Source organism: Polyodon spathula, chromosome 9 (genome assembly GCF_017654505.1).
Source record: "Polyodon spathula isolate WHYD16114869_AA chromosome 9, ASM1765450v1, whole genome shotgun sequence".
NCBI classification, from domain to species: domain Eukaryota; kingdom Metazoa; phylum Chordata; class Actinopteri; order Acipenseriformes; family Polyodontidae; genus Polyodon; species Polyodon spathula.
Window position 1 is genome coordinate 50,404,786 of NC_054542.1, and position 16,821 is coordinate 50,421,606.

Here is a 16,821-nt window from a genome sequence, read left to right on the forward strand (position 1 = left end):
ACTAGAAGGGAACAGGCTCTAGACTTCAGAGAGATCGAAAGAGATAATCCCACTGGCATCAATGGGGGTCGCAAGGAGATAACAAAAGGCAGATGTATGGACCTTTTGTCTCCAGGAGTGTGAAGAATGCACTGAGTTCAGAGGTTGTCACACTAGACCACACACACAGACACACACACATTAACACTCACACAATAAATTAAATTACCTTGACCATTGGTTAATGTCAGAGAAAGGGGAGGTGGACCATCTATACAGAAGGGTATTTAATGTCACGCAAACATTGTAATTTTGAGTTCTGTATGTCCTGTACCTGGGACCAGACTCCCTGCATATTTCAATAAACCTGGCAGCTGATTGAAGAAAAGGACTCTGTGCATTTTCTTGAATCTACTTACTCACCATCTATTTTTTAAGTACTTCACCTCCATTTAGACCTACTGTGCTGTCAGTAGATTGCTCATTTAGTTTGAAACCTATGCCTAGGAACATGTTGGATCCAGACAGTCCATTAGAAGACTATTTTTATACTTTGGCATGCAGTACCAGAAGCAGCTAAGTTGGACAATGTTGTGTATGCTTATGGTTATGGATAGCTTGTGCAAAAGGGCCGTATCATAGGAACGGTGCTCTTAGAAACGCATTACTCACATTTTACTAGATGGGACAGATTTGCCTTTTTCAAAATCCATCATCTTTCACTGAGTGGTACAGTAGGTACACATCAAAAAATAGAGTAGTGATGTACTTCAGATGCAATGTGTAATTATCTGCCTAATTGTGGAGTGTCACTACTTGTGTCTCAATTGATTCAGTTTGACTCCTATTTATTCGATGTGGTTGTGTCTGTGCTCACTCATAAAATCCGTTGTGCAATACTTCATGTTTCTTTAACATTCATCTCGGTAAAAGGTTCTGTGATCTGTTTGAGTTGTGTTATGACATCGGGGTAGATCTGAACATGGCACGGATTATCCAGCTGTTTGTAGAGTGCTGGTTCCTGGTACTAGCACAGAATAGCCCTGATGAAGCTCCAGGAACGCAATGCATTGCCTGTAGGAGCGCTTCATTGATCTCAGGCGCTTGAGCGGTTTGTTTCCAGCAGGAGGAGTGCCTGGGATGAGATTAGAAGCTGCCAGTGAAGTTGTTCTCCTGTACGGCACACACAGCAGTGTCACATGGTAAACGACGCTGACATCAGAATGGTTTACGAGACCTCATCAGTAAGGGGGAGGGACACACTGAGCAGCTTCATTGACAGCGTTCAGGAAACTGTTCAGGGAATAAACAGAACAATAACTTGGCTATTTCCACAAAGTTTCCTTTTGCTCTCTTGCGTGGTAAGAAAGATGCAAAAGGTGCAAGCCAGGGCTGAATGCATGTTCTGTGGTTTGTTTGTTTTTTTTGCCCCTGGATTACTTGCTGCCTCCATGTGTCATAAATTAAAATCACAGACACCTTGGAGGAGAACTTTCAGTGAGGCATGGTGTGGGTTTAATATACTGTAGTAGCCTCTGATGTATTTATACTGTATGTTTTAAAAGGCTAATCTTCTTCTGAATAAAGCTTTCTGTACATTTCCACTGCCTAACTACAGAGCACATATTGTTCTCTTCATGGATAGATTGGGAACCCTTGCATCAGAGCTTTCTTTTTTTTTATCCCTGCTAAATGCATCTCTGTCCATTTTAAATGATCTGTGATTCACTGTAGCACCCCTTTATTTTCAGGTGACTGTTTAGTCCCTCCCTATACACTGTGTTTTTTGTTTGTTTTTTCCCTGTTGCAAAAACAGCTGTTGAGCTCTTACTACTTTTTACCCTTACAGATGTGAATGAGCTGAAAGACTGCTTGCATGTACTGGTGGATGACCAGCAGAAATTGGCTGGCCGCACTGCCAAAACCACCCTATCAGCGGTGCGACTGAGGCAGAGGCTGGTTATCCTGGAGCGCTATCTGATGGCACTGAGCCGCAGCGTTCGCCACGACAAGTTTAAAGCCAGATGGAAGAGTTCCGCCAGTGTGCCTTTACCTGCCGCAGACAAGAAAAGGTATTGGGCAGTAAACGAGGAGGGAATGGGAATGACCAGGGGTCAGTTTCACAGAGCATTTCTAGCAATAGACGAGGAGGGAATGGGAACGACCAGGGGTCAGTTTCACAGAGCATTTCTAGCAATAGACGAGGAGGGAATGGGAACGACCAGGGGCTGGTTTCACATAGCATTTCTAGCAGCAGACGAGGAGGGAATGGGAACGACCAGGGGCTGGTTTCACATAGCATTTCTAGCAGCAGACGAGGAGGGAATGGGAACGACCAGGGGCTGGTTTCACAGAGCATTTCTAGCAGCAGACGAGGAGGGAATGGGAACGACCAGGGGCTGGTTTCACAGAGCATTTCTAGCAGCAGACGAGGAGGGAATGGGAACGACCAGGGGCTGGTTTCACAGAGCATTTCTAGCAGCAGACGAGGAGGGAATGGGAACAACCAGGGGTCAGTTTCACAGAGCATTTCTAGCAGTAGACGAGGAGGGAATGGGAACGACCAGGGGTCAGTTTCACAGAGCATTTCTAGCAGCAGATGAGGAGGGAATGGGAACGACCAGGGGCTGGTTTCACAGAGCATTTCTAGCAGCATACGAGGAGGGAATGGGAACGACCAGGGGCTGGTTTCACAGAGCATTTCTAGCAGCAGACGAGGAGGGAATGGGAACGACCAGGGGTCAATTTCACAAAGCACTTCCAGCACTTAGCAGGCTAGCACACACATGTGGCTGTGTGGTTTCACATGGTGTGGCATTGAATAAGTCAGATCAGCTAGCCTAAGTGATTTGAACTGTGTTCTTTTCTTTCAATCAGGGTTCACCTGTAGACAGGGTTTACCAGGCTGCTGCCTAGAAGTGGTTTGTACCACTGACTAATATGTAGAACTCCTACCAGCTTGGCTTGTGAATAAATCACGAGATCCCGTGTGCCAGGTTTCGGTAGTGGAAGCTTAATATTTATGTATTTTTGCTTACAATTTATTCAAGTTAGCAGTGCAGTGCCATATATGTATATATATATGTATATGTATATAAATGCGAGTGAGAGGAAAGCAGTGCAATAAGCTAGTTTCAGACCACATTTCCCAAACTCCGTTACATACGTAATATGAAGCCATTGGCTGCCTGTAGCTGTAAGGGCGTATAGTTACGTGTGACAGTTATGTTCTCTGTGCAAAAGGACTTTAATCAGCCTCATACTGGTAATCCACTGCAGTTAGATGCACGCCATGGTGGGAAGGGAATTCAGTTTGATTGGTTTGGAGCACTACCTTGCTACACCTTTACATAGAGGGAGATGAGAGGATGAGTGTACAGGATCTCCTATATGAACGCTGATGGGGCTTCTCTTGCCTGATTGCAGCGCCCGCCCGGTTGGAAAGGGTGTAGAGGGGCTGGCCAGAGTGGGGTCCAGAGCAGCACTTTCCTTTGCATTCGCATTCCTTCGGAGAGCATGGAGGTCAGGTAAGCTGCTTTCAGTCAAACCTCGTTGCGTACAGAGCTTTGAGAGGAGCCGAGAGGCTTTTGATGCCGTGGTAACTGCACTCGCTTATTTCTGTTTAAGTCTGTTAATGTGTTTGTGATGTCGTTTACTACGTAGTTAATGATGTAGCAATCGGCATTCCTTTCTATTTAAACCTTTAGGCATCACGGTGTGCTTGCCCAGTTATTTTCCTTTATTCTGTATTATACATTATCTTTTATTAATAAAATAATAATGTTATTTATTGCTAATGTTTTATATTCTCTTTTTTAAAAAAAAAAATAAAAAAATGTAAGGTTACCAAAATACCATTAAAAATATTCTCAGAATACTGCATGTTTTAAAATAATCAAATCAGTCACCGGAAATGATTTTGAAAGAGAAAAAGAATGTTTGTGGAGTGGTAAGCGAGTTCCAGAATGTGCATTTGGATCACAGAGGGAAGTCATGTAGGAGACAACAGGGCTGAGGCAATGCTTTGCACAAACTGCTTTCAAGAAGATTCAGGTCAGAGATGGAGCACTGTGGTGTGATCCAGCTGTGGACCCCTATTCACGGGAGTTATTTAAAGAAAGTCCTTCTGGTTTATTTGTGGAGGAATAGGATACAGTAATGCATTAGCACTCCATGACAATGTGGTGAGACTCGTCCACTACAATGTATTAAGAAGGGGGTTTCGTTAGTATTGTTAAACTTGTTCTTGCATTCAAGATTCTGAAAGTGCAAGGCTGAGTCCAATGAGAAGTGTTTTCTTAGTGAATGCAGACTGTACATAAGTAAAGCTGTTCAAACACTTGGCACAATGAACTTGGTGAAACCAGGGTGCGCTCTGTGCTTCATGTTTTTAGTGGTTGTGAATGTAATAAGGCTTCATTGCTGCTACTTAAGCTTTCCCCAAAACTCTGCGCACCTGGAGCCATCATTCAGTCTGAAGCCAATTGTGACCTTGTACCTCTTGGTTTTGTTATGTGGAGAAATGGACTGCTGCTGCTGAAAAAGCATTAAACTTGCGCTTGCCTCTGGTGGTCAGGTGAGGACGCAGACCTGTGTAGTGAGTTGCTGCAGGAGTCTCTGGATGCACTTCGCGCTCTCCCCGAGGCGTCTCTGTTCGATGAGGGAACAGTGTCTTCCGTGTGGCTGGAGGTGGTGGAGAGAGCAACCAGATTCCTAAGGTCAGTGGTACAGATTGCAAGACTGATAGGGGCTACAGTGCCAATACGCAGCGGAGAAGATGACACGCATGCCACCTTGTGAACTGGATGTCCAGCATGATAAATGCACGTGTTTCTCTTGTGTAGGTGAAGACATCCAACCTACTTATCTGCAGTGACTAGTGTTCCAGGGTTCTGTGTTATTGCATTTAGGTGTCTTTCCTGATGTTTGTGATTGCAAAAGACTTGGGTCTCTAGAAAAAGAAAAAAAAAAAACTCCATTAGCTGTTTGAGAAGTCAAAAGCTGTAATTCTCGAAGATTAAGCCCAGTATTTAAAATTGTGTAATGCAAACTGATTATGTCTCTGTTTTAAGCAGCGATGTTCATGGAGCTTCAAGTACCAAGGGGGCAGGAAACATTCCACTCCAGGACCAGCACTTGGCACTAGCAATCCTGCTGGAGCTCTCCGTGCAGAGGGGGACGCTAAGGTATTGGAGAAAGTCTTTTAAAATGACTATACTGATAATGACTGTCCTAACTCTCTCAGCAGCTGTTCCAACATGACAGATGACAGGAAAGGAGATTTAGAAATATATACAGGCTGCCTATGATGAACTTCAGCTGGGTGGTTAATAAAACCCTGAACCGCTTCTGGAAGAACATGCCTGTCGCACTTTAGAGGTGTACTTGTATCTGTAGACACGCTTATCCAGTTGTGATGAAGATTGGTCTGGCATTCTTTAGCATGAGTTAGTGAATGTGCACGTCACATCTACAGTTTTACTTGCATTTATTTATTTATTGCATTTATGTTGCACTTTTTAATACAAAAATATCACAAAGCACTGTACATTACATAGCAGAGAAAAGAACAAACCGCAGTGCATTTGTATAGCATGTCACACATACAACTGCCACAGTCAGACCATTTAAATAACATAATTAAATAGCAGTACACACATCATACAAAAGCAGCAATTTTAAAGTTACATTAAAACCCACTAAGATAAGAAAGCCATTTTATAAGTGTGTTTTTAGTCTTGACTTGAAAACTGTAATGGTCCCAGCTTCCCTGATAAACGAAGGCAGAGCATTCCATAATTTAGGAGCTCTGCAAGAAAAAGCCCTCGCTCCTCCTGTGTTGCTTTTGTTGCCCTAGGAATAACCAGCAGCCCCGCATCCTGCGATCTAGAGAACTTTTAGTTTTTTATATACAATTGCAAAGTGCCTTCTTTTATAGCTGGCCCTGTACACTGCTGTTTGCTGTGAATCTTTCAGTGACGTTCCATTACTTGTGTTGTCCAGTGAAAACTGGCACATTGTTTTTATCCTATGGTAGGTTGCTGACAGTGAGTTTATACTGTGGCTATAGAATTATTAACTCTCTGTTTCTCTTGCAGTCAGCTGCTGTCTGCGGTCTTGTTGCTGCTGCAGCTGTGGGACAGTGGATCCAGGGAGACGGATAATGAAAGATCTGCCCGGGGCACCAGCGCTCCTCTCCTGCCTCTCTTGCAGAGGTTTCAGAACATACACTGCTGCAAAGACTCCCCCAGCACCGAGGAGGAGGTGCAGGTTTGTAGCTGGCAGTCTCGCTCTAGCTCATTAAGAATCCTCCTGCACTGTAGAACAGGCAGTGGCTGGCTCAGATCCCCGTCATATAGTATGCTTGGAAAACGGAAGAGCTGCGGTGTCCTTATCATTGGGACTATGTTCCTATCTCCCTCCTTGTTAAAATGTGATTGACACTGGTTCTTTCCCTGCGATTTGTTGTTGTTCTTCCTCAGATCCTGACATCACCCCTAAGCCCCAATGAGAGCTTTCTCCGGTATCTGACTTTACCCCAGGACAATGACCTGGCTATAGACCTGCGGCAGACTGCGGTGGTAGTCATGGCTCACCTCGATCGCCTGGCAGCACCCTGCATCCCACCGCAATGCAGCTCTCCAACATCACACAAGGTAAAGAAATAAGCATGCTTCATCTGTCCTGGCTTCATGTCAACTAAAAGCAGTTTTTAAAATTTATTTATTTTTTTATAAATTTAGTCGTCTCCAATTTTTTACCCCAGTTTTCTCCCCAGTTTAGTGTGCCCAATTATTATCTATATCCTCGGCTCACCGCTTCCCCCCGCCGACTTTGTGAACGGAGGCTGCAGCATTGCCTCCAAGGTGCACCGCTAATCCAGTCAGAGACTGCCTAGGCTGGGCCATTGCCTCCAAGGTTCACTACTAATCCAGATAGAGGCTCCCTAGGCTGGCCATTGCCCCAGACGGGCCCAAACAATCCAGACAGAGGCTTCCTAGGCTGGGCCATTGCCTAAGGATCAGTAGCTGGTGATCCTGTGCTTAAGTTCGGCGGGTAAATGGAAGGGTTTGGCTTGTGAACATGCAGCATCCGAATTGACTGATGCAGTGTCCAACTCCAAAAAAAAATATAGTATTTTAGATTCCTTCCAGGCTCTGTTGGCAGACATGTACAAGAGAGAAAGCTTGAGCTGCACATGCTGCCTGTATAAACAGGCAGCACGTTTTCTTGTCGGAATGTGTTGTGGTTGTGTCTGGTTAATGCACCGCATGGCTTTTTCAGGGCTCTTTGCAGGAGGTGATCGCTTGGGGCATGGTGGGATGGAAACCTCATGTCAATGTCAGCAGTCCTGTCCAATGTAAAGCTCTAGCAAACCTGGGAGTTGCCCAGATCGTCTGCTCTGAGAAAAGCTTCCTCATCTTATCGAGGAATGGAGGAGTCTATAATCAAAACTACAAGAGCGATTCCTTGGTGAGTGTCTTGTATTTAACCTTTAATTGTGTGCTTTGTTACTTTGCCATTTCCCCCTGATTGTAACTTCATTCTGATACTGTTAAGTTAGCCTTTACCTTTGCATCCATGCTTGTTCAAGGCGCCGGTGTTGGTTCAGGGTCTTGCTTCAAAGAAGATCCTGAGAATCGCAGCCCACCCCGATGGGCAGCACTACCTGGCTTTGTCGTCTGCTGGAGAGGTCTTCTCTTGGGGCTGTGGAGATGGAGGTCGGCTGGGACATGGAGATACCGCGTACGTACCATTCAGGTTTCTCCAGAATCGTTTAGCTCTCTACTGCCTGGTTTTTATTTTCAGTGCCATCCTGTGGAACAGACCTTATGTTAAAGAAGTGGCTGTTACATGTTGCTAAGACAGTTTTTGTCATCACAGGTCTGGTTTAACTGTTAATATTTGTGCTTTTCCAGAGTTTTTTTCTATTTCATTGCAGTACCCATTTATCCTGTCAAACAACAAGTAAAGCAAGAAAATAAGATTTTTACTTTTGCAATTGAGATAAATTGATGTAAATTTACTTAAAATCCACTTTAAAAATGAAGCCCTTAGTTTGTGACAGACCGGACTCCTCCTTGGACAAGACCTGTCAGCTGGGATGGTTGTCGGCTCTGATTCCTCTTTTTCTGCAGATACTTGGAAGAGCCAACGGTGATCGCTGCTTTTTCTGGAAAGCAGAGTGGAAAGCAAGTAGTTCACATTGCATGTGGGAGTACCTACAGTGCTGCTATTACTGTGGATGGAGAGCTGTACACCTGGGGGAGAGGGAACTACGGCAGACTGGGACACGGTACTGTCAGCAGGCTTCATACAACACACGTGCATGTCTTGTTCCATCAGACTCTTTTTCAAAATAAAGCATGTGTTTTTCATGGTATCTTATTACATGAAATACCAAGAACAGTGATTCTGTAACATACAGCGCTAACTAAACTGATTTGATCAGCTCCTGCTCTACTAGGGTCAGTGACAGGTAGCATGGTGTAATTGACCATAGCTATTTCTAGCATGCTATCTGAAGAAGTTGTAACTAACTACTGAAATAGTGAGTTTTCAGCTTATCAGTTACTTTTTTTTCTTCATTTTTTCTATATCTATCTCCCAGCTTAAGCGTCTGTCTGTCTTTTTTGTACCCAGGTTCAAGTGAAGACCAGACCACACCCATGCTTGTAACAGGGCTGAAAGGACTGAAGGTCATTGATGTATCTTGTGGAAGTGGGGATGCTCAGACACTTGCAGTGAGCGACAATGGTAAGTGATACAAGGTTTCCATTAGACAGTAGGACATACTTTGAAGTCTTATCACCATGGTTGCTATCTTTGATGCTAGAGGATGAGGTTGAATTTTTTCAGTTAGATTCATGTGCTGGAGCCGTTTCTGCTCATCCTTGTACTGTTGTTCAGAGTTTGTAAAAATCCTGAAGAATGCGGCTTCGTTGTCAGCTTGGATACATTTGATAGATGCTACTCTTTACTTCGAGTCTGTTAACACTTTGAATAGTCTGTCAATATGATTTGCACTGTTTCTGACAGTTAATGGTGTTGGAGTTGATGCACTTATTTCTATTTTGATACCACCTTTATTATTACTCACCAGAGGTTTTTTTTCTCTTCATTCAGGTCAGGTGTGGTCTTGGGGAGATGGAGACTATGGAAAGTTAGGAAGAGGAGGGAGCGATGGGTGTAAAACACCAAAGTTAGTGGAAAAGTTACAAGACTTGGACATTGTGAAAGTCTGTTGTGGGAGTCAGTTCTCTGTCGCTTTAACAAAATACGGACAGGCTTATACTTGGGGCAAAGGGGATAACCAGCGCCTTGGCCACGGGACAGAGGAGCATGTCCGATACCCAAAGTTACTGGACAGTTTGCAAGGTGGGTGGATGGTATTTTACACTGATATCCGGAACAAGAAGAGCACTGTGTCACTTCAATCGAAATATTTTTTGACAGGAATGTTTTGTAATGTTATACAATCTTGCAGATTCTGTCTCTTGTGCTGCCTTGATTCACTTACAAAACAGCTGCACTGTGCACATCATGAGTGCCCCCTCCCCCCCCCCCCCTCACTGTGAATCATGAGTCCGTTGCCCCCCCCCCCCGGCCCCACCCCCTGTAGTGACTTCACATCATGAAGTGCCGTGTAAGTACCTCACTGTGCAGCATCATGAGTGTCACGTCTCCCCCCCCCGCACTGTGGGGGGGAGTGAAGTGACCCCCCCCCCACATCATGACAGTCCGTCCCCCCCCCCCCCCCCCCCCCACACTGTGTCACGTGCCCCCCACGCCCTGCACTGTGCATGTGGGGGGGTGCCCCCCCCTGCACTGTGCACCTTCATAAAGGGACCCCGCCACCCCCCCCGACACTTGTCCTCCCCCCCCCCCCTCACTGTGGCCCATCATGAAGTGTCCCCCCCCCCCCCCCCCCCCCCCCCCCCCACTGTGCACATCTGTTCACGGGGGCCACCCCTCGGGGTGCACTGTGGGGGTGGGGGGGGGAGTGACCACCCCCCCCCCCCCAGGCACTGTGCACATCATGAAGTGAGCCCCCCCCCCCCTTCACTGGGCACATCAATGACGTGACCCGTATAGTACTTCCCACTGGGGGGTGCGTGGGGGGACGTGACTGTGCACATCATGAAGTGAACCCCCCCCCCCCCGTGACACGTGTGTTCATGAAGTGACCCTCCCCCGCTGCACTGTGCACATCATGAAGTGACCCTCCCCCGCTGCACTGTGCACATCTGTGTTTCTTTATGGGCAGTGATGAGTTCAGGCCACTGATCCTGATATATCTGCAGTAGTAATCTTGTTCACTGTACATGAATAATTTAGGACTGCAGCAAATACCACAAACTGACAAAACGGCGATGTTAGTAATGTACACCCCCGACCCAGGTGGAGTTGTATTAGGTATAAACCTCTTAAGAATTAAGACCGGGTTTCTGCTTCACTTCCCACATCTTTAACTCTCCACTACCAGTCAAGGTAGTCCAGAGAGACCAGAACTAAACAAGAACTGTCTCCGCTTCATTTCCAGTTGTGTCCTCTGGTTCAAGGTTTCCACCAGAACCTTGTTTTCCAGTATTTGTGTTCCTGGAAATACAATCAGTTAATTGTGTGTTGAAATGTGCTTCCTTTTTTATTTGAAACAGGCAAGAAGGTGATTGATATTACAGTGGGATCTACCCATTGCTTAGCGCTTACTGATGATGGGGAAGTGCATAGCTGGGGAAGCAATGACCAGTGCCAGCATTTCGACACCCTGTGCTTAAACAAAAAGGAACCGTCCGCTCTGCCAGGGCTGAATTCCAAACACATTGTCGGAATAGCCTGCGGCCCTGCACAGGTAGATGAATGTCACTCCAGGATTCTTTACGTGTCTTTCCTTGTATTTCCTGTCTTTTCAGTGTATAGAGAAACATGTGCGCTGTAGATCAATAGCACAGCGACAGTAGACCATGGTAAGAGGATGGTGTGGTTGGGATGCATCGTTGTTCAGGGAATCATCATTGCTATATTTGCAGAACAGATTCAACTTGTTGCTATTTTTTCTGTGGAAAGTAAGTTCCCCACTGCGTTAATAAGGAAATCAGTTGCTCGTTAGGGTTATTCAACCAGTTTAGCCAGTGACTGGCTTTGGCTGTCGATTAACATGTTTCAGAGTTTTGCTGTAATTCTGTACATGACGGATGCAGACTCTGACCGTTGATCTGCATGTTTCAGAGTTTTGCTGTAATTCTGTACATGACGGATGCAGACTCTGACCGTTGATCTGATGTTTCAGAGTTTTGCTGTAATTCTGTACATGACGGATGCAGACTCTGACCGTTGATCTGCATGTTTCAGAGTTTTGTTGTAATTCTGTACATGACGGATGCAGACTCTGACCGTTGATCTGATGTTTCAGAGTTTTGCTGTAATTCTGTACATGCAGACTCTGACCGTTGATCTGCATGTTTCAGAGTTTTGTTGTAATTCTGTACATGACGGATTCAGACTCTGACCGTTGATCTGCATGTTTCAGAGTTTTGTTGTAATTCTGTACATGACGGATGCAGACTCTGACCGTTGATCTGCATGTTTCAGAGTTTTGCCTGGTCCTCCAGTTCCGAGTGGTCGGTCGGTCTGCGGGTGCCGTTTGTCGTGGATGTGTGCCCCGTGACCTTTGAACAGCTGGACCTGCTGCTTCGGCAGGTGAGCGAGGGTCTGGACGGCAGCTCGGACTGGCCCCCGCCTCAGGAGAAGGAATGCATGGTGGTAGCGGCACTGAACCTACTGAGGCTGCAGGTACACTTCTCAGAATGACTTTGAACAATCGGTTGGAGTGCAATGCATAACACAGTGTCTTAATCATCCTTTGAGCAGCAGTGTTGTTGTTACCTTTTTTATTTTTTTACCTTTACCTTCGCTTCTTACATAAGGGTATATTAGCTAGTCCAAGATTAGTTGCTAATTGGGGGCTGTGTCTTTCCCTGTTGCAGCTTCATGCTGCTATCAGTAACCAGGTAGACCCCGAAGTCCTTGGATTCGGGTTAGGCAGTGTGTTACTGAACAGCCTGAAACAGACTGTGGTGACGTTAGCAAGCAACGCTGGGGTCCTTGGCACAGTGCAGTCTGCAGCCCAGGCAGTGCTACAGAGTGGTTGGTCAGTGCTGCTCCCCACAGCTGAGGAGAGAGCAAGAGCACTGTCTGCTCTCCTACCCAACGCAGGTAAGGAGCTGTTACATTCTATTGAGCAAGTCTTCCATTCCCAGTGGGATTCATTTACTATCTTCTCTCTGCTATAGCAGATCATTTCCATCCATGCAGGGTTTGTGAATCCCAATGCATTCTCTCAAGTTTCAGGCAATGAAATGAGTGTCAGTGCTGGTCGGCGGTTTATGATTGATCTCTTGGTGAGCAGTCTGATGGCAGACGGAGGCTTGGAATCTGCACTGAATGCTGCAATTACAGCAGAAATTCAGGTGAGTTCTGTCTTTCGTCTGTTCAATGCATAGCGCTTTAGGGTTCTCATTTTTTCAGTTTCTTTATGATTTGGAGTTGTATTGTTTTCTGGAGCCTCTTAAAAGATTGTTAACCAAGGTTAGAAAATACTTACTGTCATACACAAAGTATCCACGGACATTCTGTTTCCTTTGATTTCCAATGGCTGTTTGGAAAGACAAAGAGTTTGCATGCATTGGAATTTGTGTGTGTGTGTATTTGTTTTTCTCTGCTTGTTGACATGTTTTTGTTTCAAGGACATTGAAGCTAAGAAGGAAGCTCAGAAAGAAAAGGAAATAGATGAGCAGGAAGCCAGTGCATCCACGCTTCATCGAAGCAGAACTCCTCTTGATAAGGATCTCATAAACACTGGCATCTATGAGTCTGCGGGGAAGCAGAGCCTACCACTGGTGCAACTTGTCCAGCAATTACTGAGGTACGAAGCACAGCTTTTGAGAATAGGAGACTGTAAGTAGGACAGCTCGGAACAGCAGATTTTACTTTTAAAGCCAAATCGTTGCAAAATGAGACTTTAATATTGTGGTTAGCCTTGAAAGGTTAATTTTGTACAGTCTGATTTCAAAGTAATCCTCCAACCAAAGAGCTGTTTTTGAGGGGGCAAATATCATTGATCTCTTTCAGCAATGCAGACCTGTATTCGGGTCTTGGAAAGATAACCCCGCTTAGAACAGCAGACTAATTCATCTTTCAGATATATTCATATGTTTTTCACTTACATTTACAGCAATTGAATGAGTTGTTCTTGAAAGTATTCTTTCTTTTAAAGTTACTTGGTGTTCATGTAATTGTCTTTAATACACCAGATGCAGGGTACACAGTAAGTTGCAGGAAAAGTTTTTTAAAGCATCAAATGCTTTTTAAAAGAAGATGGAGAGGGGTTTAAAAGTGCTGCTGTTTTTTTGTGTGTATTGAATCTGAGCCTTTGAACTGTGGTGTGACTGACTGTGCTGGTCGTCCTCGGGTAGGAATATCGCCTCTCAGACGATCGCCAGATTGAAAGGTGTGGCCCGCCGCATTTCCAGCTGCCTGGATGCTGAGCAGTTCAGCAAGGAGAGGTCTGCCTCCCTGGACCTGCTGCTGAGGTTTCAGCGGCTGCTGGTCAGTAAGCTGTATTCTGGCATGAATGGGCCCCAGCTGACAAACGGATACAGTGAGTATTGCAGATAAACATGCATGTGGAACTGTTTTTGAAAATATTAACAGGCTTTGGGAATGGACACATTTCTTTTATAATGAATAATAATAAAAAAATGGCTATAGAAGAAAAATAATGCGGCAAATCGTCAACAGGCTAATATGAATTAGTGCAATGCAAAGGTTTCTCCGTAAAATAATACTAATGCAAAAACGTACAGCTTTGACAGCCTTGCATTGATTTTTATACTCTTTCATTAATTCATTCATTACATTTTGATATGTTGTACACCACTGTACTTTTAATAATTAAAGTTCAATATTGTTAAATGTAGATTTACAACTGGCTACTAGTTTTGTCTTAAAACAAGTAAGACTGAATGATTTTTGTCCTCATTTTACTTGCAGGCCCTGAGCTTTTGGGAGTGGGCTCCTTGCTGAAGAAGTATATTGCACTTCTGTGCACTCACATTGGAGACATATTGCCTGTGGCCACCAGCATTGCCTTCATCAGTCACAGGCATTTTGCAGAGGTGTCCCGAATTATAGAGGGAGATCTGACAGGTAAGAACTAATAAGACTGGGTTTGTGTAATTTCTATTTCTATGTGTCTGTCATTCATATTGGGATGGGGAGATACTGTCTAACTTAGCCACCAGTGGACATCGGTCCACACCACAAAACCACTGTACAATTTGACTCAATTGGCTATCTCTGCTTGAGGGAGCCCTGGATCTGAATTGCAAGGCGTGTGTCCAGGTCAGGACTGAGGTGCACCCGCAGTGCCATAGTCCTTCCATGTGCACTGAATTCACAGGATTGAAAGGCAAGCCTCATACACGTGCTGAATGATAGCTGGTGCATTGGTCTGCTTGTGTTCACTCTGTACCCTACAGACCACACAGATACGCTCTCATTGAAATGTTACTGCTGATCCTGCAGGGGTGCTGCTTCCTGAGCTGGTGGTGAGCACAGTGCTGCTGCTCACTAAGAACGCAGGGTTGATGCAGGAGACTGGAGCCATCCCCTTACTGGCAGGCCTGCTGGAGCCCCTGGACAGATTCAATCACCTGGCTCCGGGGAGAGAGAGAGACGACAACGAAGACCTGGCCTGGCCGGGGATTATGGGTACGTCCTCGGTTTCACACAGTGTCATGTGAACTAGTGGTACAGCAGTTAAAGCTTTTATTGTATTATTCAGGTAAACTCATAATCTTCTCGGATACTGTTGGGGTCAATTCCTGTTTTTTGTTTGTTTTTTGTTTTAGTTTTTTTAATTCCTATTCCTTTTTGAAAATCGATTTCCAATTCCTTCGAAGGAATTGATATTTTAGAGTCGGTTGTTGGTATTTGTTCAGCTGCTTTCATTGACTAACGACGACGTCACTGTCAGTCATGTGTTGCCTCTGTGGGAAGCTCATTAACAGAACACGACTCGTTGCAATTCTGATCAATGATGTGTTGGAATTGATTAAAAGGGATTGCGGTATTGGAATTGGAAATTGGTTTTAGAAATTGCAGTTACAAAAACAGGAATTGCCCTCAACCCTGCTGGTGATATTGGAAGAGTTATTGTTTGCAGCTCTCGGATTGGCTTGCCAAGAATGTAACTACTTATTGTTCTGCTGCGGCAGGTTCATTCTTCACAGGACAGAGCTCGAGGAATAACGAGGAAATCTCGTTAATCCGCAAAGCAGACTTGGAAAACCACAACAAGGACGGGGGCTTCTGGACAGTGATTGAGGGCAAGGTGTACGATATTAAAGACTTCCAGGCACAGTCCTTGACGGGGAACAGCGTTCTGGGTAAGCGCCTGATGAAATACACATGTGCAATATCTTCCTAGTGCTAGCAATGCTTCATAGTAAAGAGGGAATGTGAATTGGAGTCCAGAGTAATGGAGGAGAGGAAAGTCAGTAAGTAAAGTGAACCTGAAATTTGCAGGTCATATAACCCAGGCAAAATATACCAGTTACCTTGCTGATATTTGGTATTGGTTGGTGTTGGACGTTCTCAAACCTTTAGTTTTAACATACATTTTGTTCCTTGTATTTGCAGCCCAATTTGCAGGAGAGGACCCTGTTATTGCCTTAGAAGCGGCCCTCCAGTTTGAAGACACCAGGGCCTCCATGCAGGCTTTTTGTGTTGGCCAGTACATGGAGGCAAGTGGGCCCCTGATCTATTGACCTGTGTGCTGGATAGTCCAGTTCTAGTGACCTGTGTGCTGAATAGTCCAGTTCTGTTGACCTGTGTGCTGAATAGTCCAGTTCTGTTGACCTGTGTGCTGAATAGTCCAGTTCTAGTGACCTGTGTGCTGAATAGTCCAGTTCTAGTGACCTGTGTGCTGAATAGTCTAGTTCTGTTGACCTGTGTGCTGGATAGTCCAGTTCTGTTGACCTGTGTGCTGGATAGTCCAGTTCTGTTGACCTGTGTGCTGGATAGTCCAGTTCTGTTGGCCTGTGTGCTGGATAGTCCAGTTCTGTTGGCCTGTGTGCTGGATAGTCCAGTTCTGTTGGCCTGTGTGCTGGATAGTCCAGTTCTGTTGGCCTGTGTGCTGGATAGTCCAGGACACTTCTGTCAGTACTGAAGACATCCCAATACTAAGCAACCTTGCACTAAAATGCAGCAGCTTTGAAGTCAAATTTACTCTGCTGAGAAACCATGCAGGCAGGGGCAGATCTTAATCCTGCTGTCATTTAAGTCAGTTTTCTAGCAGATAACTGTTTCTATAGCTGGGCGGAGTTGTTTATCCCACAAATACAATATCTGACAAATATGAACAAGAAAAACACAAGCAGCAGTATTCTGTGGTTTCTGCTAGTTTTCTGCTGGCCGTCTTGAATCTGTTGATGGAATATTTAAAGAGAAGGGGCACCTGATAGAACATTGTTGTGTCGGATGCCATGTAGTACTGCATATTCACTTGCTCTGTTTTGTTTGTTTGCTTTTCATTTACTGCAGCCTAACCAGGAGACTGTCAACACTCCTGACCTGGGAAGCCTGTCCTCTCCTCTGATGGACACAGAGAGAAACCTGGGCCTTCTGCTGGGGTTACATGCATCTTACCTAGCAATGAGCACACCACTGTCTTCCATGGAGATGGAATGTGCCAGTAAGTATCTACAGTGCTTCACCCTGTGTTTAGGGTAAGCGTCTACAGTGCTTCACCCTGTGTTTAGGGTCCCCTGAACTGAGCCA

The 16,821-nt window shown here is 45.2% G+C and overlaps 1 protein-coding gene across 4 annotated transcripts in view; it reads left to right on the forward strand.

Moving 5' to 3' along the window:
• The window catches only part of LOC121321014 (E3 ubiquitin-protein ligase HERC2-like), an 80,803-nt gene that overhangs the window by 7,264 nt on the left and 56,718 nt on the right, over window positions 1–16,821 (forward strand). For 3 of the 4 annotated variants that reach the window (XM_041259907.1, XM_041259908.1, XM_041259910.1), the window contains exons 5-26: window positions 1,829–2,051; window positions 3,406–3,506; window positions 4,556–4,697; window positions 5,055–5,165; window positions 6,078–6,249; window positions 6,462–6,635; window positions 7,264–7,452; window positions 7,574–7,725; window positions 8,118–8,275; window positions 8,623–8,736; window positions 9,106–9,357; window positions 10,638–10,831; window positions 11,572–11,772; window positions 11,967–12,195; window positions 12,325–12,449; window positions 12,726–12,904; window positions 13,455–13,639; window positions 14,032–14,187; window positions 14,566–14,751; window positions 15,258–15,428; window positions 15,682–15,785; window positions 16,585–16,735. In XM_041259907.1, coding sequence (XP_041115841.1) covers window positions 1,829–2,051; window positions 3,406–3,506; window positions 4,556–4,697; window positions 5,055–5,165; window positions 6,078–6,249; window positions 6,462–6,635; window positions 7,264–7,452; window positions 7,574–7,725; window positions 8,118–8,275; window positions 8,623–8,736; window positions 9,106–9,357; window positions 10,638–10,831; window positions 11,572–11,772; window positions 11,967–12,195; window positions 12,325–12,449; window positions 12,726–12,904; window positions 13,455–13,639; window positions 14,032–14,187; window positions 14,566–14,751; window positions 15,258–15,428; window positions 15,682–15,785; window positions 16,585–16,735 — 3,669 coding nt within the window. The remainder of the gene's footprint in view (window positions 1–1,828; window positions 2,052–3,405; window positions 3,507–4,555; window positions 4,698–5,054; window positions 5,166–6,077; window positions 6,250–6,461; window positions 6,636–7,263; window positions 7,453–7,573; window positions 7,726–8,117; window positions 8,276–8,622; window positions 8,737–9,105; window positions 9,358–10,637; window positions 10,832–11,571; window positions 11,773–11,966; window positions 12,196–12,324; window positions 12,450–12,725; window positions 12,905–13,454; window positions 13,640–14,031; window positions 14,188–14,565; window positions 14,752–15,257; window positions 15,429–15,681; window positions 15,786–16,584; window positions 16,736–16,821) is intronic. The other variant, XM_041259909.1, reaches the window with a different exon arrangement.